Consider the following 17,765-nt stretch of genomic DNA (forward strand, 5'->3'; position numbering starts at 1 on the left):
ACGACTCAGTCAGCTGCAAAACCAACTTTTCACCCAGAACGCTTCTCACTGAAAGAAACCTTCTGATTCATTCACGCACCCAAAACCTCGCATTTCATTTAGTTTCCATTCAGTCAAAGGTTTGCTTTTTAAAACAAGTTTTAATATCAAATTGTCTGTTAAAAAACTGTCATTTCTAAATTGACATTTTTTAAAAGTGTTAGTAATAAATTCTTAACTTTAAAAACCTGACTCTTCTTTGAAATGAAACACAGAATGGTGTATATTTTTGGTTATTGAAAAAGCAAAGATTATTAACTTCTGATTAAATAAATAAACTTTTGCTATTAAATTTAATTATCTTAAATTAAACATTAATCTTTGGATTAAAAATAGACCAAGCTCGTTGGCATATGAACTTCTATCGAATATATAATATCCTAGATATTTATATATAATGGAAGCTTCATTATTAACTCGTTTGGATCTTTTCTCAGAATCTAACAAAGCTGATAGCAAACAGTGTTGATTCTAGTATGTAGTTAAACACTCTACAAATAATAATAATAATCTACTTTTTCAGTATTGTAACCATAATGTGGAATTTAATCTCCAAGAAATAATTGTAACAAGATAGTCAACAAATCATCATCTTTAACATTTTCCCCTGTAAAAAGGTGATTGCACCCCCGTCTGAAAGCGAATCTCAGTCTGTCTGTGGTCCAGCAGCTGCATCATCAATGAATGAGAGCCATAACCACCGGCTGTCCCCTTCCCACCCTGGAATATATTTGCTCCTCCCACTAAAGCAACAGACACCGTACACTTGCAGGATCCAACTCACCAGGTCAGTGTCCCAATAGATGTTTGACGTGCAGTTTGTTTGCATGAAAGGATAGAAAACCGTTTCAAAATGCTGAATGCTTTGTTTTATTTACAGAAGTTATTGGAAGTAAACTAGCCAGGGTTTGAGTAGCAAGCAGCCACACAGAGGGGAGTCAGGTGGGCAGAGAGGAGATGCATCAAGACTTCTTTCACTCCTCTGATCAGTGTGTCTCACCCATAATTACACCAGAGTTGAGTTAAACGTGTAAAACTGAAGGAGCTGTCCACACGAAGCTTCACCTGGACAATGCTGACCTTAACGCGATACAACCAGCATGAAACCATGACACGGGACGGACCCTCTGACCTGCTTGTGTGGACTTCCTGCGAGCCTTCTTCATGTCCTCCTCGATCTTACTGCTGAGCTTCATCTCCATCTGCTGACTCTTCAGCTCCAACTCTTTCTGACGGTCAGCCAGAGCTTTACGGGCCTGCGTGAGAAGAGATATCAAAGTGCATTTTCTCTAATGAATCCTGTCCTGAAAACATCCAGTAGCACACGTTCCTGTACTCGTTGCCCTGTGGAGTTATTTAACTTTCACAGTTATCAAAAGGCACGGTCTGTTTACATCTAACCATCACCCGTTTATCACTCGGCGGTGGAGAGGATGCTGGACTGACCTGGTAAACCTAAACAAGGAGTAAGGGTGAATGGGGAATGTCTGGAAGAGGTTCCTGATGAGGTTTCCTCCATGTTCTCCTACGCTCTTGTTTGTGTTTGTATTTTTTGGAAGTAAAAGTTACTTTGTTAGTAACTTATGATCGTTAAACACTGCTTGAGCTACGACCAAATCATGATCTGTTGAGACCAGTGACTTGGATGGACTGGAAGGACTTGGGGTTCTCATCCCGGTATTGTCTGTCACCACTAGTGGAGGAATCAAAAACAGTCCATACAAGAGTGTTTTTAATCATCAGGGTATCTTTCTGCTAAACTTCTTGGAGAAAGTCAACTACAGATTGTGGCAAAGACTCAGACCAATGATGCTGAGCCCCAAACTCAGGAGGAACTAAGTGGCTTTGGTCTGTGGAACAGTGGACCAGATCTGGAGGACCATCAGTTCCTTTGTAAAGTTTCCCCTACGTAGGATCAGGCTGAAGCTTCATTTCATTTGTTTTTAGATCCCAGTTAGCTGCAGCTTGTACAGCTACTCTTCCTGCAGTCAGTGTAATGTAACATAGAATAACGTACAAAACAACCTACAACAAAAACATCCCACCCCTACTCACACATGCACACCCACAAACACTAATGTTCTCAGGGCTTAGGCAGCCCAGATTTAACAGATACCATTCAACGTTACGGTTCAACACAGGATTTAAGGCGATGTTACTCAAATGCTGCTTTAGCATCATTTTAAACTGTTGGCTGCAGCAATGTCACTGGGCAAGGTGCTCCAACCAGTCATTGTTCTGTATAATACAGTCTTTTTCCCATTGTTTGTTTTTACTTTGAGTAGCGTAAAGCCACCCTCTCTAAGGCACGTCTCGTGGCTTCAGAGCCTCAGATAAAGCTCTTGTGGCTGTTTGGTTAAAATAATGTTTCTCGTCATCTTTAACAAAGAAACTGTGAATCTATCTTTTACTTATATAGCGCCAAATCACGACAAGAGTCGTCTCAAGGCACTTCACATTATAAACATTCCAATACAGGTCAGTTCATTAAGCCAATCAGAAAAAAATTTTCCTATATAAGGAACCCAGCAGGTTGCATCGAGTCACTGACTAGTGTTAGAGTCTTTACAGCATTCCTCATACTAAAGCCTGACATGCTTCTCCGTCTGCGTCAGTGCGGAGACACGCAACTTCCTTGCGGGCCTGCTGGAGAGCTCCGCAAGGACGGACGGAGTCGAGCTTTCTTTTCTAAACATCCGTCAGTCGAGACGGACAACGCAAGCTTGTGATTGGTCAGGACGCCGCTGTCGTCTACATCGCCGCCCTTAAAAACATAAAGAGAGCCGAGGATAACTAGCGGCAGACATGGAGCAGCTTGAAGAATACCTCGTGGAAAAACTCTAAAATATGAAGGTTTAAATCCCCGTGACTGGAGGAGTGAGAAGATGCGCAGCAAGCGTTTTATTTGTGGACAGAAATGACAGGAAACGTGGGTTTAGAGGTGGCGAGCGCATGAAGAGGTGGAGGAGGATGAGAGACAAATTTGTCTGTGTTAAAAAGTCTCTCATATACAAAAAACATAATATAAACACACTATCTTGGACCGATACATGACAGGATACCACAGAACAGCGCTACGCCCTCTGCTGTCCTGGTGGGGAATTGCTTTGCAACACTCCCCAGGAGACGGAGAAGTATGAGGGCAAAACGCTTCCGTCAATCCGTGCGTGTCTGTCCCTTGTGGAGCTGACGGAGAAGCATGAATCAGGCTTAAGCAAGCATGTAGCGACAGTGGAGAGGAAAACTCCCTTTTAACAGGAAGAAACCTCCAGAGAATCCTGGCTCAGTATAAGCAGCCATCCTCCACGACTCACTGGGGATAGAGAAGACAGAGGACACACACACACACGCACACACGCACACACACACACACACAAGTAGTATTTATATGGCTGCATTGTGATTTCTTAGTAAATATTCTATTTAGTGAGATATAAACTTTATTGTTTCTATTTCAATGAATCTAAAATTAATTAAACCGGTAAACTAGTCGTAGCACATTCTATGTCAAAGAGAGTAAAACGTTATCAGGAGAGGGAGAATGTTTAGTGGTTAGCAACAGTGGGCTAGCCAATGGATGGATTGATAGATGGGTGAATGTTGGATGGATGAATGGATGGATTGATAGATGAGTGAATGTTGGATGGATGAATGGATGGATTGATAGATGGGTGACTGTTGGATGGATGAATGGATGGATTGATAGATGGGTGAATGTTGGATGGATGAATGGATGGATTGATAGATGGGTGAATGTTGGATGGATGAATGGATGGATTGATAGATGGGTGACTGTTGGATGGATGAATGGATGGATTGATAGATGGGTGAATGTTGGATGGATGAATGGATGGATTGATAGATGGGTGACTGTTGGATGGATGAATGGATGGATTGATAGATGGGTGAATGTTGGATGGATGAATGGATGGATTGATAGATGGGTGACTGTTGGATGGATGAATGGATGGATTGATAGATGGGTGAATGTTGGATGGATGAATGGATGGATTGATAGATGGGTGACTGTTGGATGGATGAATGGATGGATTGATAGATGGGTGAATGTTGGATGGATGAATGGATGGATTGATAGATGGGTGACTGTTGGATGGATGAATGGATGGATTGATAGATGGGTGAATGTTGGATGGATGAATGTTGGATGGATGAATGGATGGATTGATAGATGGGTGAATTTTGGATGGATGAATGGATGGATTGATAGATGGGTGAATGTTGGATGGATGAATGGATGGATTGAGAGATGGGTGAATGTTGGATGGATGAATGGATGGATTGATAGGTGGGTGAATGTTGGATGGATGAATGGATGGATTGATAGATGGGTGAATGTTGGATGGATGGATGGATGAATTGATAGGTGTGTGAATGTTGGATGGATGAATGGATGGATTGATAGATGGGTGAATGTTGGATGGATGAATGGATGAACTGATAGGTGTGTGAATGTTGGATGGATGAATGGATGGATTGAGAGATGGGTGAATGTTGGATGGATGAATGGATGGATTGATAGATGGGTGAATGTTGGATGGATGAATGGATGGATTGATAGATGGGTGAATGTTGGATGGATGAATGGATGAATTGATAGGTGTGTGAATGTTGGATGGATGAATGAATGGATTAATAGATGGGTGAATGTTGGATGGATGAATAGATGGATTGATAGATGGATGAATGTTGGATGGATGGATGAATGGATGGATTGATAGATGGGTGAATGTTGGATGGATGAATGGATGGATTGATAGATGGGTGAACGTTGGATGGATGAATGGATGGATTGATAGATGGGTGAATGTTGGATGGATGAATGGATTGATAGATGGGTGAATGTTGGATGGATGAATGGATGAATTGATAGGTGTGTGAATGTTGGATGGATGAATGAATGGATTAATAGATGGGTGAATGTTGGATGGATGAATAGATGGATTGATAGATGGATGAATGTTGGATGGATGAATGGATGGATTGATAGATGGGTGAATGTTGGATGGATGAATGGATGGATTGATAGATGGGTGAATGTTGGATGGATGAATGGATGGATTGAGAGATGGGTGAATGTTGGATGGATGAATGGATGGATTGATAGATGGGTGAATGTTGGATGGATGAATGGATGGATTGATAGATGGGTGAATGTTGGATGGATGAATGGATGAATTGATAGGTGTGTGAATGTTGGATGGATGAATGAATGGATTAATAGATGGGTGAATGTTGGATGGATGAATAGATGGATTGATAGATGGATGAATGTTCCAAAAGGAAAAACAGAACAAAGCAGCGTTAGAGGTTCAGGGGTGGTCCTACCTTCTCCACAGCTGCATAGCGTCCCACCAGTTGTTTCCGGAGGTCGGCTATGTGATGTTCTAACCTCTTCATGTCTTTCTTAAAGTTCTCCCTGAATGTCAGGAAAGGTTTCTCCACTTCACTCTGAAGCTGTTCAGGAAGCAGGAAAGAGATCAGAATAGTGACCCACTGACATTGAACTTCAGCTCAACAGTAACCGGACACAGAGAACACAACAAATTCATTTTTATTACAGATGTTGTTGGCTGCAGTGCTAACATCTCAGATTACATGATCCTAAAGGAATGTGGTGTCTGATACCAGGTATCAGGAATGAGGGTCCTTCCTGCAGTCACTCAACTAAACTGTTGTTCTCACTCCAGTCTGGAGGAATGCTGAACATCTGTGCATCTCTGGGGCATAACATCACCCAAGCCTCCATCTGTCCAGCTGTAATGCTGATCTGCAGCAGAAGTCCCCACCCCTAACCCTCCGCATTGAATTAAGCTGATGAAGAAGCCAAGAAACAACATTGCCTCTGAAAAGATTTTCCAGAGAGGGTCATTAAGATTCAGCATCAATGTAGGAAGCAACTCTGGATGGGCGTGATTTTACCAGTAAGGTGTGGTCCAACTCTCAGAGCGGATAAAGGAGGGAAGCTAAATTTGGTCCAGGAACTGTGCAAATTTTCAGACCTCCTTTTGCTTAAACTTCTTCTTGGTCATAAAACATCGTTTTTGTATCCCTTTATTCCAAATTCAGGCCAAATGAAAACAACGTAAGATGCTGGTGCCACGACATGCTGATTAAACACAAGAGGCAAAGGTCGTGCCAGGTGACTGATAGCCTGTGGTGAGAGAAAACTACCTTTGAGGAGAATTTTAGGTGAACTTCAGCTTCGTTGGCTAGGCTCTTCTTGAGCTGTTCCCAAGCTTCCCCCAAAGTCCTGAGAAGAGATGAGTACATGGAAGAGATTTGAGTCAATAATGAACAAATGCACCACCGCTGTCTGCAAGAGGAAAAGAGAACATATGGGGCTCATCAGCACCCAGTGCAAAAGTTCACTCGCACACACATAAGCTGTAAATCAGAAGGTCTACAGCCCATAGATGTTAACAGGATGAAGGATTCATCAAAAGGATTCATTGTGACCTTCCTCCAGCCCTCAGCAGTCCGGTCCCTGGACCTTTAGCAGAACTCCTGCCTGTCCCTGATGACTTCCTCAGAGAGAAGTGGCTTCTTTGCTGCCCTTCATGACACCAGACCATCCTCCATAGGTCTTCTCCTCACTGCTAGTCACACCTGATGGAGCCACGATCCCAGATGGATCGACTTGAGGAGGCCTGGTGCTGCTGAGGCGTTCTTCGTAGCAGTTCCTTCTTCTTCCAGAATGTGCCGTCGCTATGGCAACTCAACACTGTCTCCTATCCCAGCCTGGGCGGGACTGCGGGAAGGCCGCCGAATCGTTCCAGGGTCACTGCAACCCTCCAACCCTCAATGCTCCTCCCCCTGTTCAGACTGAGGTGACATGCGCTGCTTGTAGTGGCTGCAGGAACTGAAGTGTGGATAGTCCCAACCCACCACCCCACCTAGTGGACACTTTTGTTGTGCAATGTCTGAAGTCTGTTGCATATCTGTCTGAGGTGTTTTTTTGCAGACCAAAGCTGCCCTCCTGGTGGGAGGGTAACTCTGAATTGCCTTTTCTTCCCTCCACCTGAACCAATCCTCATGTAACCCTCTGATCTCTATTAAGGTAGCACGACTCAGGGTTGCGAATGACCACAGTCACCAATTCTTGTCATGTGTCTTGCCCATGTATGTCTGATCTCTGAATTGTGTGTACTGAAACTCTAATTTCCCTCTGGGATTAATAAAGTATCTTTGAATTTGAATTGAATTTGAAAAGGCCAGGCCAGCTGCTCCACCGGGCCACTCTGAGTGACCACAGTGGCGGTTTTACCATTAGGCATAGGTCGGCGGCCGCCTGGGGCCCCCAACATAAGTGGGCCTCCTCGCCCAGACCGACGGCACCCCTCTGTTAATCCCACAGTGGACTATTCCTTTAAGACACCGATGCACAAACAGGAAGTGATTGGTAGTCATTCCACTCCAATCCAGTTGGTGGCAGTAATGCACCAAATTGTTGTTTGCCAAGTGCCATAAGACCACAAAGAAGAAGAAGAAGAGAAAGCAGAAAAAGAAGAAGAGAGGTGGGAGCGTTTGTAACAAACTCGAAGCGATAGTCAAAACATGAAGCATGAAATGCAGTTATCCTAGTGGCTCCAATAAGAGAAAGAAGCAGCTTGCTTCATAAAAGCTTTTATTTTCACTTCTGAAAGTTACGCCCGTTCATCTATGTAAATGTCAAAAGGAAGCAGAAAGGAAAGACAATGGAAAATGTTTAAAGGGAGGAAAACATAGACCAAAATGGAAAATAGAAATAAAACAAGGTAGAAGAAAGCACTCAGAGAGAGAGAAAGACAGGAGAAAAAAGAGGAGGACTAATAAAAAGTGAAAATGACTCATGTCAGAAGAGGGGAGAGTTTCGCAAATCCAGTTAAAGGTAAGATTGTTGAAAATTTAGTGTAAGGGAGCCCCGTGTGTGTTTGCCTTGGGCCCCCAAATTACCTAATCTGCCACTGCCTGACCAGGTACTCAGAAAGTTCTTAAAAAGGGCCCTTTGGCCGACCCGGTCACGTGGAGACACACAGATGCCGGGGAGTTGCTGTATCCTGCAGTTCCGACAGTGGAAACACACCTATTTCATTCTGGAGTTCATGCACACTGGCTCATAAAAACAGAGACAGCTATATTTGTTAATATTTTGAGTCACTATCAGATTCTTTAGGCACAATGGAAAGCTGCTAAATAATAAGATAGTATCACCACTAAACAAAAGTAGTCTGTCAAGTCTCACAAATGAAATCCCACTAACAAACTGGATTCCAGTAAAAGTGAAATCTCCTGCCATCAGCCTCTTTAATCTGAAATGGAACAGAAAGCTGGGAAATGTTTGTGTCACATGCATTACAGCTCGATACCAAACAAATGGTAAATCCAGGAACAAACAGAAGGCTGGTTCTGGCCAGATGGTAGAAACGGAGCAACAAAACAGTGATTGTCCTGTCTGACAACAGAGCCAGCCCAGGGCGGAGCATAATGAAGGCACTGTTTACCGGCCTTGGGCAGACCGCGCTGACTGGCATCATCAGGATTCTGAATTAGACGATTCCAACCCACTCTCTGTCACTGGCAACGTGAAGAGGCGTTAGCTTAAATGTAATGAAGGATAAGTCGTATTTAACCTTTCACACGTACTTACATTTGAACCACGCTTCATGTCTAACATTAAAGCAGCATTCTGGGGTTTTTCCTCTTCTCAGGAATTTTATATCATTTTTTTACATCCATAAAAATGATGACCTTGGTGAATCAGAAGAACACGGCAGCGTGATTTCCTTTTCAGGCTTTCTACATTCCTGTGCTGCCGCCCGTGCACAGTAGAGTCAAAATTGGTGGCTAAACACGTTTCCCCTGTATGCCGGTAACATCGCATTACTACACCAGCTTGCTGCTCATGTGTCTCTCTGTCCTGTTTGTCTGGAGAAAAGGCCCGAACCCACCTGCATGACCTGGTAACGACTACGGGGGCCTGCAGCAGCCAAAATACCTCAGAAACCACCGTGAATCTTTCCCTACTTGCTGATATGAGCAAACACTGTGATTGTGGTTACAACTTGAAGAGCTCTGCGCCACTCGACCCATCTAATGATAGATCTCATGATGTATATGTTTTTGCTGATATGATCTGGCCCAGGCCTACGTAGATCTATGCTGCAAGTGCCTTGGTCTGCTCGCTGATGCCAGACTGGAATTTGAGTCATAAAAACAAACCACGGACGCCTGCCGGATGTCCAGCACAGTTTCAGGCATGGTTCTCAAGATAGAATTATCTGTATCTGTAACTTTTTATCGTGTTGCTACGCAGGATCGTAAAAGAGTTAAATAACAAGTAGACGTGTCCCGCCTAGCTTCCTGTTCTTATGTCCCATTACCGGAGCAGACGAAGCCCCCGGCACGATATCCCCTCAACTGCCAGAAAAGAAGAGTGGCTGCTAACTATTTTACTCCTTTGAAGGCTCAAACAGCCAACACCCTCCCTTTTCTCATGAGTGTGTGTTTGTGATCACTTAATGGCTGTCATATGCTGTCGGTCAGAGTAGATGAAAGCACAGCATCACTGACAACGTCTCCAGAACTAGGCTCGCTACAGGATGCCTTCACTGGCTAACTCACCACTGAGCAGTCTGTCTGACAGGAAAATTATCTGGCAAATTCTTCTAGGTCATGAGGAAAAGCAGTGATGTAAACTCCCAGTAGCTCTACCATTTATGCACAAGGCTGTTTTAACAAATGACGTGGTCCCTAACATGTCCAAAAGCTGTTGGTGAAACAGAATCCTGAAGCGTTCAGAAACACCAGCAGTGGTCATTTGACGTGAATGAATCCATGTTTGACTGTAGAATATTTAAGGAGTTAAAGTCCCACTCTAATAATCTTTTTTTAGCTTAACCCAGAGGGTGTGTGATGTCACAAACCCAGTCAGTTTTAGGCTGCAGTTTTTTCATCTGCTCCTGATTGACAGCAGTTTGAATGCAGAAATACTCAAAAATGCAATTTTGAGCTTACATTTCTTCAGATGTGTCCTGTAGCATAAAAAATGCCTCAAGAATATGATAAAAACAGAAAAAACACGATTTTCATTGGAGTGTGTCTTTAATGGTTAGCTCGGTTACTGTAAGGAGCCCAAATCATCAGCTCTCCATCACTGTGCTGACAGCTGACATCCTACAAGCTGACTTTGTTTTTGCGGCCGTGGGTTTGATGCATAAACCAAAGAAGTAAATATAAACATTCTAGCAGCTGCCAGTGGCTCATTAAGGTTACCATAGTAACCACCAGTGGCTCATCAGGGTCATTGTGGAGCATATGCAAAAAGCCCAATCCTAATACCACGTGTATTCCTATGAATATTACGGTCAAGTGGACGAAAGGCTGCAGTGAGATTTAACCGGACTGCTCCGTTGTCTGGAGCAGCGGTGACACCATCTGGAGAATAAGCTGGATCGTGATGGATGCTCTCCAAATGAAACGGTTTGATGAAGGTTAGGTGAAACAACACCCCGATGGTTGTAGCTATAGCTGGCTGAGCAGAGGTTGGACTAGCCACCAGTCGGGGTACAGAAGTGAAAAGACACTCACCCTTCCTCCTGGCCTCCAAGAGGGATCTGGGAGAGCTTAGAAAGACTCTTGGCATACTCTTCTTCTATCTTTATCCTGAAAGGGAAGTAGAGAGTGTGATTACTACACAGTTATTATGCAATCTGGTTTCAGTCTACGGTGTTGAGCAATTTGATGATATGCATAAGCGAGCAGAAATAAGAGGAAATGGGTTGTTTGATGATAGCTGCATGTTTTCGAGGCAACACAAGATAAAAAGAGTGTAAAAACGATGCGGATACCTTTCTCGTATGAACTCGGCCATCTCTTTCTGCATCTGTTTACCCTTCAGCTGTTTTTGAAGCAACACTTCGAATCCGGTGATGCAACCGTTGCCTTGGAGATCTTTCCTGTCAGCCTGTGAGAGAAATGCAGACATTTGTAAAGAAAACAGTTGATAATGGCACAACACCTCTGCCTGAGAAGCAGTGAGAGTTATCCGTCACGTTTCCTAGTTTTAAACCCAGAAGCTGGTGATACTGAGACGTCTGTTTGGGGGATAAGAAGACAAACCGGCATGTGTGTAGATGAACTGTCTTCCTATACAGAAACTCACATACACAATATATCAGTGTACTGATGGTCTGCCGTCTGGGATGTAAACGGACCTTAAATCAAAAGGACCTGGATCAGAATGAAATGTTGACCACTCCTATGTGGCGACTATCAGGACCCACGTCTAGGACCACATGTGACTCATTCTGACCCCCCCACAAACATTTTCTTCTCACTCTGTTTTTTATACTGTTCCTGTTGTGTGCATGACTAAAGCATGGCATCGATAAGCCTGCATGGGTAAGAGACATCCAATCAGAGCAGCAGAGCGTCTTATGTGCACTACTGTCCTGTGTGTGGGATCTTATCAAAGCCAACACTGATCAGGTCTGAAGTCTAACAAAAAAAGTTTAATTCACCCATTCCTGCTAAAAAGGTGTGGAACACTGAAAAAACATTTTAATGATTATTTCTGATTATAATCGTCTCTCTGAGATTTTCATAAAACATGAAAATAGTCTCCTACACCTGTCTCTCCTGCATTAGCTCCTGTTAGAAAACAGACGGTGAAAGTCTAGGATAGAAAATCCTGACAGATCTACGTCACACTGTCACTAACTTTCCTGGACTCACCCATCTTGACTCACGACAGGGAAGGCTGTTGTTGGTTTAGCGTCCAGCAAACAGCAGAGAATGTCTTGGCTAATAGAAGCTATCTGTTAGCATTCACAACTCCACCACACAGCAGAACTCCTTCAGGCCTGAGTTATTTGTGGAGATAAATCATCAACGTTGCAGAACAAACAGAATCAGTGGAAGAGTCGTGTTGCTGTTAGCCAATCGGAGGTGAGATGTCCAAATATCAGGAAGTAGGTCTCCAAATCCTGTCGTGTTCAGCTCTCGCCCGATCTGGTAATCATCGAGATCCTGAAACAGGAGCACCTGAGTTTTTTCACTAGAGCACGACTTACAAGTCCTTCCTACTAGAGACCACTGCCGATGTATTGATTAAACCAGTTTTCCACACCTTTGACATAACTAATTTCCAAGATAACTCAAATCAAATCAATGAAAAACTAGGATGAGGCAACTGAACAAAGGCCTCTGGGATGGACTGTCACATAGTAAAAACTACTTTTGTGGTCAGACACATTTCTGGGGTTGGATCAGCGCTTTTGGTCAAACTTATTTACACTTCAGTCATTTCAGCATTTGAGCAGAGAAATGCCCTCAGATTTAACAACAAGCAACTCAGAGCATCCCAAAACAAAACCAAGCCATGACCCTCCGACCTACAGCCCACTTCTTTTCAGTAATCCCTAAAGTTGCATGTTGTGTTTCACCACAGAGATAAGACCTACCCAGAAATAGTCACAGTAGCTCCATTCGTTTGGTTTCAGCAACTGCTGCTCGCTCATGAAGGCCAGTGATGGGAATGTCACGCCGTTAATCTGCAGGATTAAACACAGGACTTTACCGAGGCAGAGCATCTTCATGAAGAGCGCCACCTTATACTCTGTGGGTTGAGGATTAGTACTTAGGAGAAGCTGTACACTGCTGCTTTGGCAGCCCGTTCTCATCTCTGCAACAGACACATCAAGACAAAGTTACACGCTCCTTGGAGCCAGTATCGTTATTATTCTGAGTGCTAATCTCTCCAGCTCAATCATTCTCTTGGCTAAAAGCAGCCAGTCTAATAGATCCCCAAACATCTCCTTTAACTGTCTTGTTGATTGTCAGCAGGTCATGCTGAAGATGTGGTGTCGAACCACGAGACTCAAGAGAACGGGAGAGAATGAAGGACGCTTCGTGTAATTGGGCCATTTTCTTCGCTGAGAAGATCCAAAAAGACAAAACTCTTGGGTCACAAATGCAATAATAAGTCTGCATTTAGCTGTGAATGTGCAATAATTAATATTTCATTTATATGTGGATTTCAACTCCAGAAGATGATGAAACAAACCAGTCTCCTTAAAACTTGAACTCTGGAAATTTTAGATTCAGACAGCAAATCAAGAAATGTTCCCAAACCTAACCAAAGTGATCCTGATCCGCCTCTTTCTGATAAACGTTTAGATTTAGAGCAAATCAATGAAGAAGCATGCTTTCACCATGCAGACACTAACAGAGAAATGAAATGTTACAAATGAAACATTTCATCTCAGGAGGCAGAAAATCCTGCAGCAACAGTGTCTATTTTGTCTTAAACCTTCAGAGATGCCTTTCTCTAACGCCGCTTCCTTCAGACAAAACTGACTAATGGGGTTCTGCTAACTTTTACAGGGTCAATGTTGGATTGAAATGGCTGAAAGAGGCATCAGAAGCTTCTAAATCAGGTCTGCGTCGGCCCATAGAGCTTCTCCTCAGCTTGAGGAAAAGGATTCCTGTTTGATCTCCACAGAGGTCCAGAGGTTGACAGCTAGCAAGGCTCCAACCCGACCTCTCGGGTAGAAACGAGGCCAAGAGACTTCCAACTGCCTACAAAGATGTTTGTCTCTGCTCACATACACAGTTTGTGGAAGATGAGAGGGGAAAATGAGACCCACATAGACCCATGATGATTGCTTCTGGAGAGTAACACATGTTCTCAGTTACAGCATGTGACTTGTGTGGATCTGTCAGAGAGCTGGTGTTTATGTGGTTTGTTTGCATCCCGTGTGGTTTAGACCAGAGCTGCTAAATGTTGGCAACAATTCTCTTCATCATTTACATGGATGAGAAAACATTACTGAGATAAAATAAGTAGCAATGTGCTTCAACGCCCGTCAAGTTGATCAGGCACAGCTAAATGAAAATACCTACTTTTGTCTAATAAAGATAATAATGTATTACAGTAAAAAAGCCCATGTTTAGTGGAAGAAAGGAATAGAGCCATAATCACAGCCGGATGTTGACATTTTATCGTGCTGGAGTTGAGATTGTTAGCATGGTGACAACAGCTGAGGTTGGTAATAAAAAATAAAGACTGAAGAGTTTCAAACTGAAGAAAAGACAAAAATATCTGATACATTGAAAAGATTGTTCTTCTGAAATAAAACTCTGCATAAAGTACATCAGCTGGGTCAGACACGCACTGGTCAGAAACTCAACCGGAGCAGATTTGAACAAACAGTGCTGCCCAGGCCTCCATACTGAAGTCCAGTTGATACAGCATGGGTGGGGCTGGCGCCTGCAGGTTTGGTTGTAAACAAAAAAAAAAGGCAGATTTCACGTTTTGTAAAGTTGAATTTGATGTAAAGCCTGTTGCTTCACATGCAGCAGCAGATGTTTTCCATATTGTCATGTCTGCCTTTGCACCAATATTTATTTTAATGGCATCTCGTTGAGTCCATAGGGTTCAACGCAGAGTTGGTCCAGCTGCTGCTGCTAGAACAGTTTGAATTGTTAAGGAGAATGTTTGGATGTCGATCCAGAGGCTCGTGGTGAGGCCAGGTGCTGATGTCAGACGAGAAGATCTGGTTCTCAGTCTCGGCTGAGGACCTTGTGCAGGCCAGTGACTTCCTCCATATCCAGACTCATCCATGCCTACTAGAACAACTGAATGCACAGATTTGGAGAGGTGTCCCAACATATGTAAGTATCTCAAACCTGACTGGTTAAAATGTTAAATGGTTGAAGCGATTCAGCTGAGGGATGAATTACCCAGCACCAGGGCCGATTATCATTGCAGGGGCCCCTGGGCACAATGTGTTTAGGGCCCCCTGCCCCCACCCCACCTCACCCCACCCGGCCTCCCCCAACATTACTGTCACCCAGTAGCACTTTCTAGACATTTCATAACATTGTCAATTTTAAAAATCGCTTACTCCTCTTGTCTCCTGTCTTTGTCCTCCTCTTGTCTCCTGTCTCTTTCCTCCTCTTGTCTCCTGTCTCCTTCTTCCTCTTGTCTCCTATTTCCTTCCTCCTCTTGTCTCCTGTCTCCTTCCTCCTCCTGTCTCCTGTCTCTTTCCTCCTCTTGTCTCCGGTCTCCTTCCTCCTCCTCTTGTCTCCTGTCTCCTTCCTCCTCTTGTCTCCTGTCTCCTTCTTCCTCTTGTCTCATGTTTCCTTCCTCCTCTTGTCTCCTGTCTCCTTCCTCTTCTTGTCTCCTGTCTCCTTCCTCCTCTTGTCTCCTGTCTCCTTCCTCCTCTTGTCTCCTGTCTCCTCCTTCCTCTTGACTCCTGTCTCCTTCCTCCTCTTTTTGTCTCCTCTTGTTGGCCTCCTCTCTTGCCTTCAGAAAAACTGCTTTCTGGCCTTTCTATAAGTAAATTCATTTACAATGTCATCAAAGTCCAGATTCCTGACAAGCTGAGATTCAATAGCCATAAGTGACAGTGCACTGAGGCGCTGTTGACTTTGTGTTGTTCTCATTTCATTTTTTATTCTTGTCATTTGTGAAAATGATCGTTCCCCTTCACAATTTGTAACTATTAGAAAAATCAGCAGGGCCACAAACACATTAGGGAAGATGGACTGTAGACAATTGTTTAGCCCAAAAATGATTGTGGTTATATTACATTATTTATGTGGACTCTCTGGGGATTATTTAGAGCTGAGAGGCACAGAGCTCTGATCGTTGACGCACTCCAGACAGATGCGTCCTGAGAACGGCCGCAGTAACATTATCAAAGTGTCGCCACCTCAAAAACAAATTTAACATGCGATCGTTTATCTCGGCTCATATCCTTTCATGCTTTCTGTCTTTTATTTGTGTCTGATGCGTTTCACTGCTGCGGAGTGGAGCGCATCACCTGTTTCGTCCTCCGGTGGCCACCTCACCGGTGCGGTCAACGTGCAGAATGCACTCCGCTATATTTGCGGTCGGACCTTTCTTCATTGGTTAGTCTGCATGAGACCGACTCTCAACCGCTCTCAGCTGACGTTCAAAGTCATAGGCAGAAAAGCGTCTGTGCAGCGCAAAAGCCCGGGTGGACACTTTGTTTAATATGAAGCAGGATATACCGTATTTTGCTCGTGCCCTTGCTGACCTGGGCCTGGGCCTTTTAGAGTTCGTGGACCCCTGGGCAATTGCCCAGTTACCCGTATGGTTAATCTGGCCTTGCCCAGCACACATTTAGTCTTCAAATGCCCACTCCTACCACCAGCCTACACTGATATTTATCCTGCAGAAAGCAGAGAGCTGGTAAATAATAACTATCTGGATATTTGTGTTGTAGCAGCTCAAAACAGGCACCATGATAAGCCTTCTGGTAGAGAGTAAAAACTTAAAAGAATCAAATCAAACATAACTATTTGCAACTACATCTACCTTTGGTCGTGAATTATTCTGCTGTGAAACCAGGATCAGGAAGAGTTTGTGCTCAGTTGGGAGCTTACCGTAACCGTTGTCTCTTTGTCTCGTTGCTTTCTGGTGGGGGACGTCGATCCAGGGCTCTGCAGAGAGAAGGATTCTCCATCAAAACTCCCATCCTCTGCATCAGACATGGCTGGCTAACATAATCACACACACAGGTGTTTCAGCAGGGAGAGCTGCTACAGCCTGACTGCTGCTCTCTCTGCTCCCACTACTTTGTGTGTGTGTGTGTGTGTGTGTGTGTGTGTGTGTGTGTGTGTGTGTGTGTGTGTGTGTGTGTGTGTGTGTGTGTGAGTGTGTGTGTGTGTGTGTGTGTGTGTGTGTGTGTGTGTGTGTGTGTGTGTGTGTGTGTGTGTGTGTGTGTGTGTGTGTGTGTTGCTATGCAAAGCTCAGAGTATAGTTCTGCAGAGAAAGCAAAGCCTGATCTCGTTTGTGCGACTGACTATCTGTTTTTCTGTAACTAAGGTTTAGAGCAGATGTGAGTTTAAAATGGAGACAGAAGTTAAAGAACTTAGAGTTCAGTCATTTAAAAAGACTCTTATCGGGTTTTCAGGAACAACAAAGATTTGCGTGTGAAGCTGTGAGAGTGACTGATCCTTGCAGCTGTAGGACGGTTTTATCAGCTTAAATTCTCCATTAATTAGAGGAAAGATGTGGTTTAATCTGGTCAAAAGAAGCAAAAAAAAAATCATCTAATCCACAACAGAAATTTAATCCAATGTTTCATTCAGTTCAATTAAATAAAATGCCAATTACAAGCACGAGTCATCTCATGGCACGTTACAAAGGAAAGACTCCAACTGAACCCACTGAACAGTAAGCAACAGTTCATTATTCTAATTAGTTAAAAGTTTTCTATCCAAGAAAACCCAGCACATTGAGTCAAGTCACTGACTTGTTGTGTCAGAGACTTTACAGGAATCTCCACAATAAACAAGCAAGTAGCGATAGTGGAGAGAAAAACTCCTCTTTAACAGGAAGCCATTCTGGTATGAAACTGATGACGCATCAAGGCAATAGCTGGTTGAATATGTTTAAGGTGCACCGTTTCAAAATCCAATATAACCGGTTGAGCTGTTCTTAGGTTGGCAAAGACCATTTATGTGTAGTTTGTTGCTAATCAGTTCATGCATTCGCTATTTAGAGGAAGCCGTCTATAAGGGGGCGGAGCTCAACTGACATCAACAAATGTGCTGAATGTTGCTGTGTGATGGCGCAGAGCAAGTTTGGTACAGTTGTGGCCTTGTTTGTAGAAGTTGTCACAGTTTCAATGTTTCTAGGGGGCGCTGTGGAGAAAATATGTCATGTGTGCCAAATGTTTGCTTAGATTCATATT

General features: G+C 43.6%; 1 protein-coding gene across 1 annotated transcript in view; it reads right to left on the minus strand.

Moving 5' to 3' along the window:
• The window catches only part of gas7b (growth arrest-specific 7b), a 107,691-nt gene that overhangs the window by 18,144 nt on the left and 71,782 nt on the right, over positions 1-17,765 (minus strand). Inside the window, exons 5-11 of the mRNA XM_015976263.3 lie at positions 16,453-16,509; positions 12,501-12,590; positions 10,887-11,002; positions 10,627-10,701; positions 6,232-6,310; positions 5,386-5,514; positions 1,172-1,295 (exon numbers count right to left, since the gene is read on the minus strand). Of these exons, the coding sequence (XP_015831749.3) occupies positions 1,172-1,295; positions 5,386-5,514; positions 6,232-6,310; positions 10,627-10,701; positions 10,887-11,002; positions 12,501-12,590; positions 16,453-16,509 (670 nt within the window). The remainder of the gene's footprint in view (positions 1-1,171; positions 1,296-5,385; positions 5,515-6,231; positions 6,311-10,626; positions 10,702-10,886; positions 11,003-12,500; positions 12,591-16,452; positions 16,510-17,765) is intronic.

The sequence above is a fragment of the Nothobranchius furzeri genome, chromosome 16 (genome assembly GCF_043380555.1).
Source record: "Nothobranchius furzeri strain GRZ-AD chromosome 16, NfurGRZ-RIMD1, whole genome shotgun sequence".
Lineage (NCBI taxonomy): Eukaryota > Metazoa > Chordata > Actinopteri > Cyprinodontiformes > Nothobranchiidae > Nothobranchius > Nothobranchius furzeri.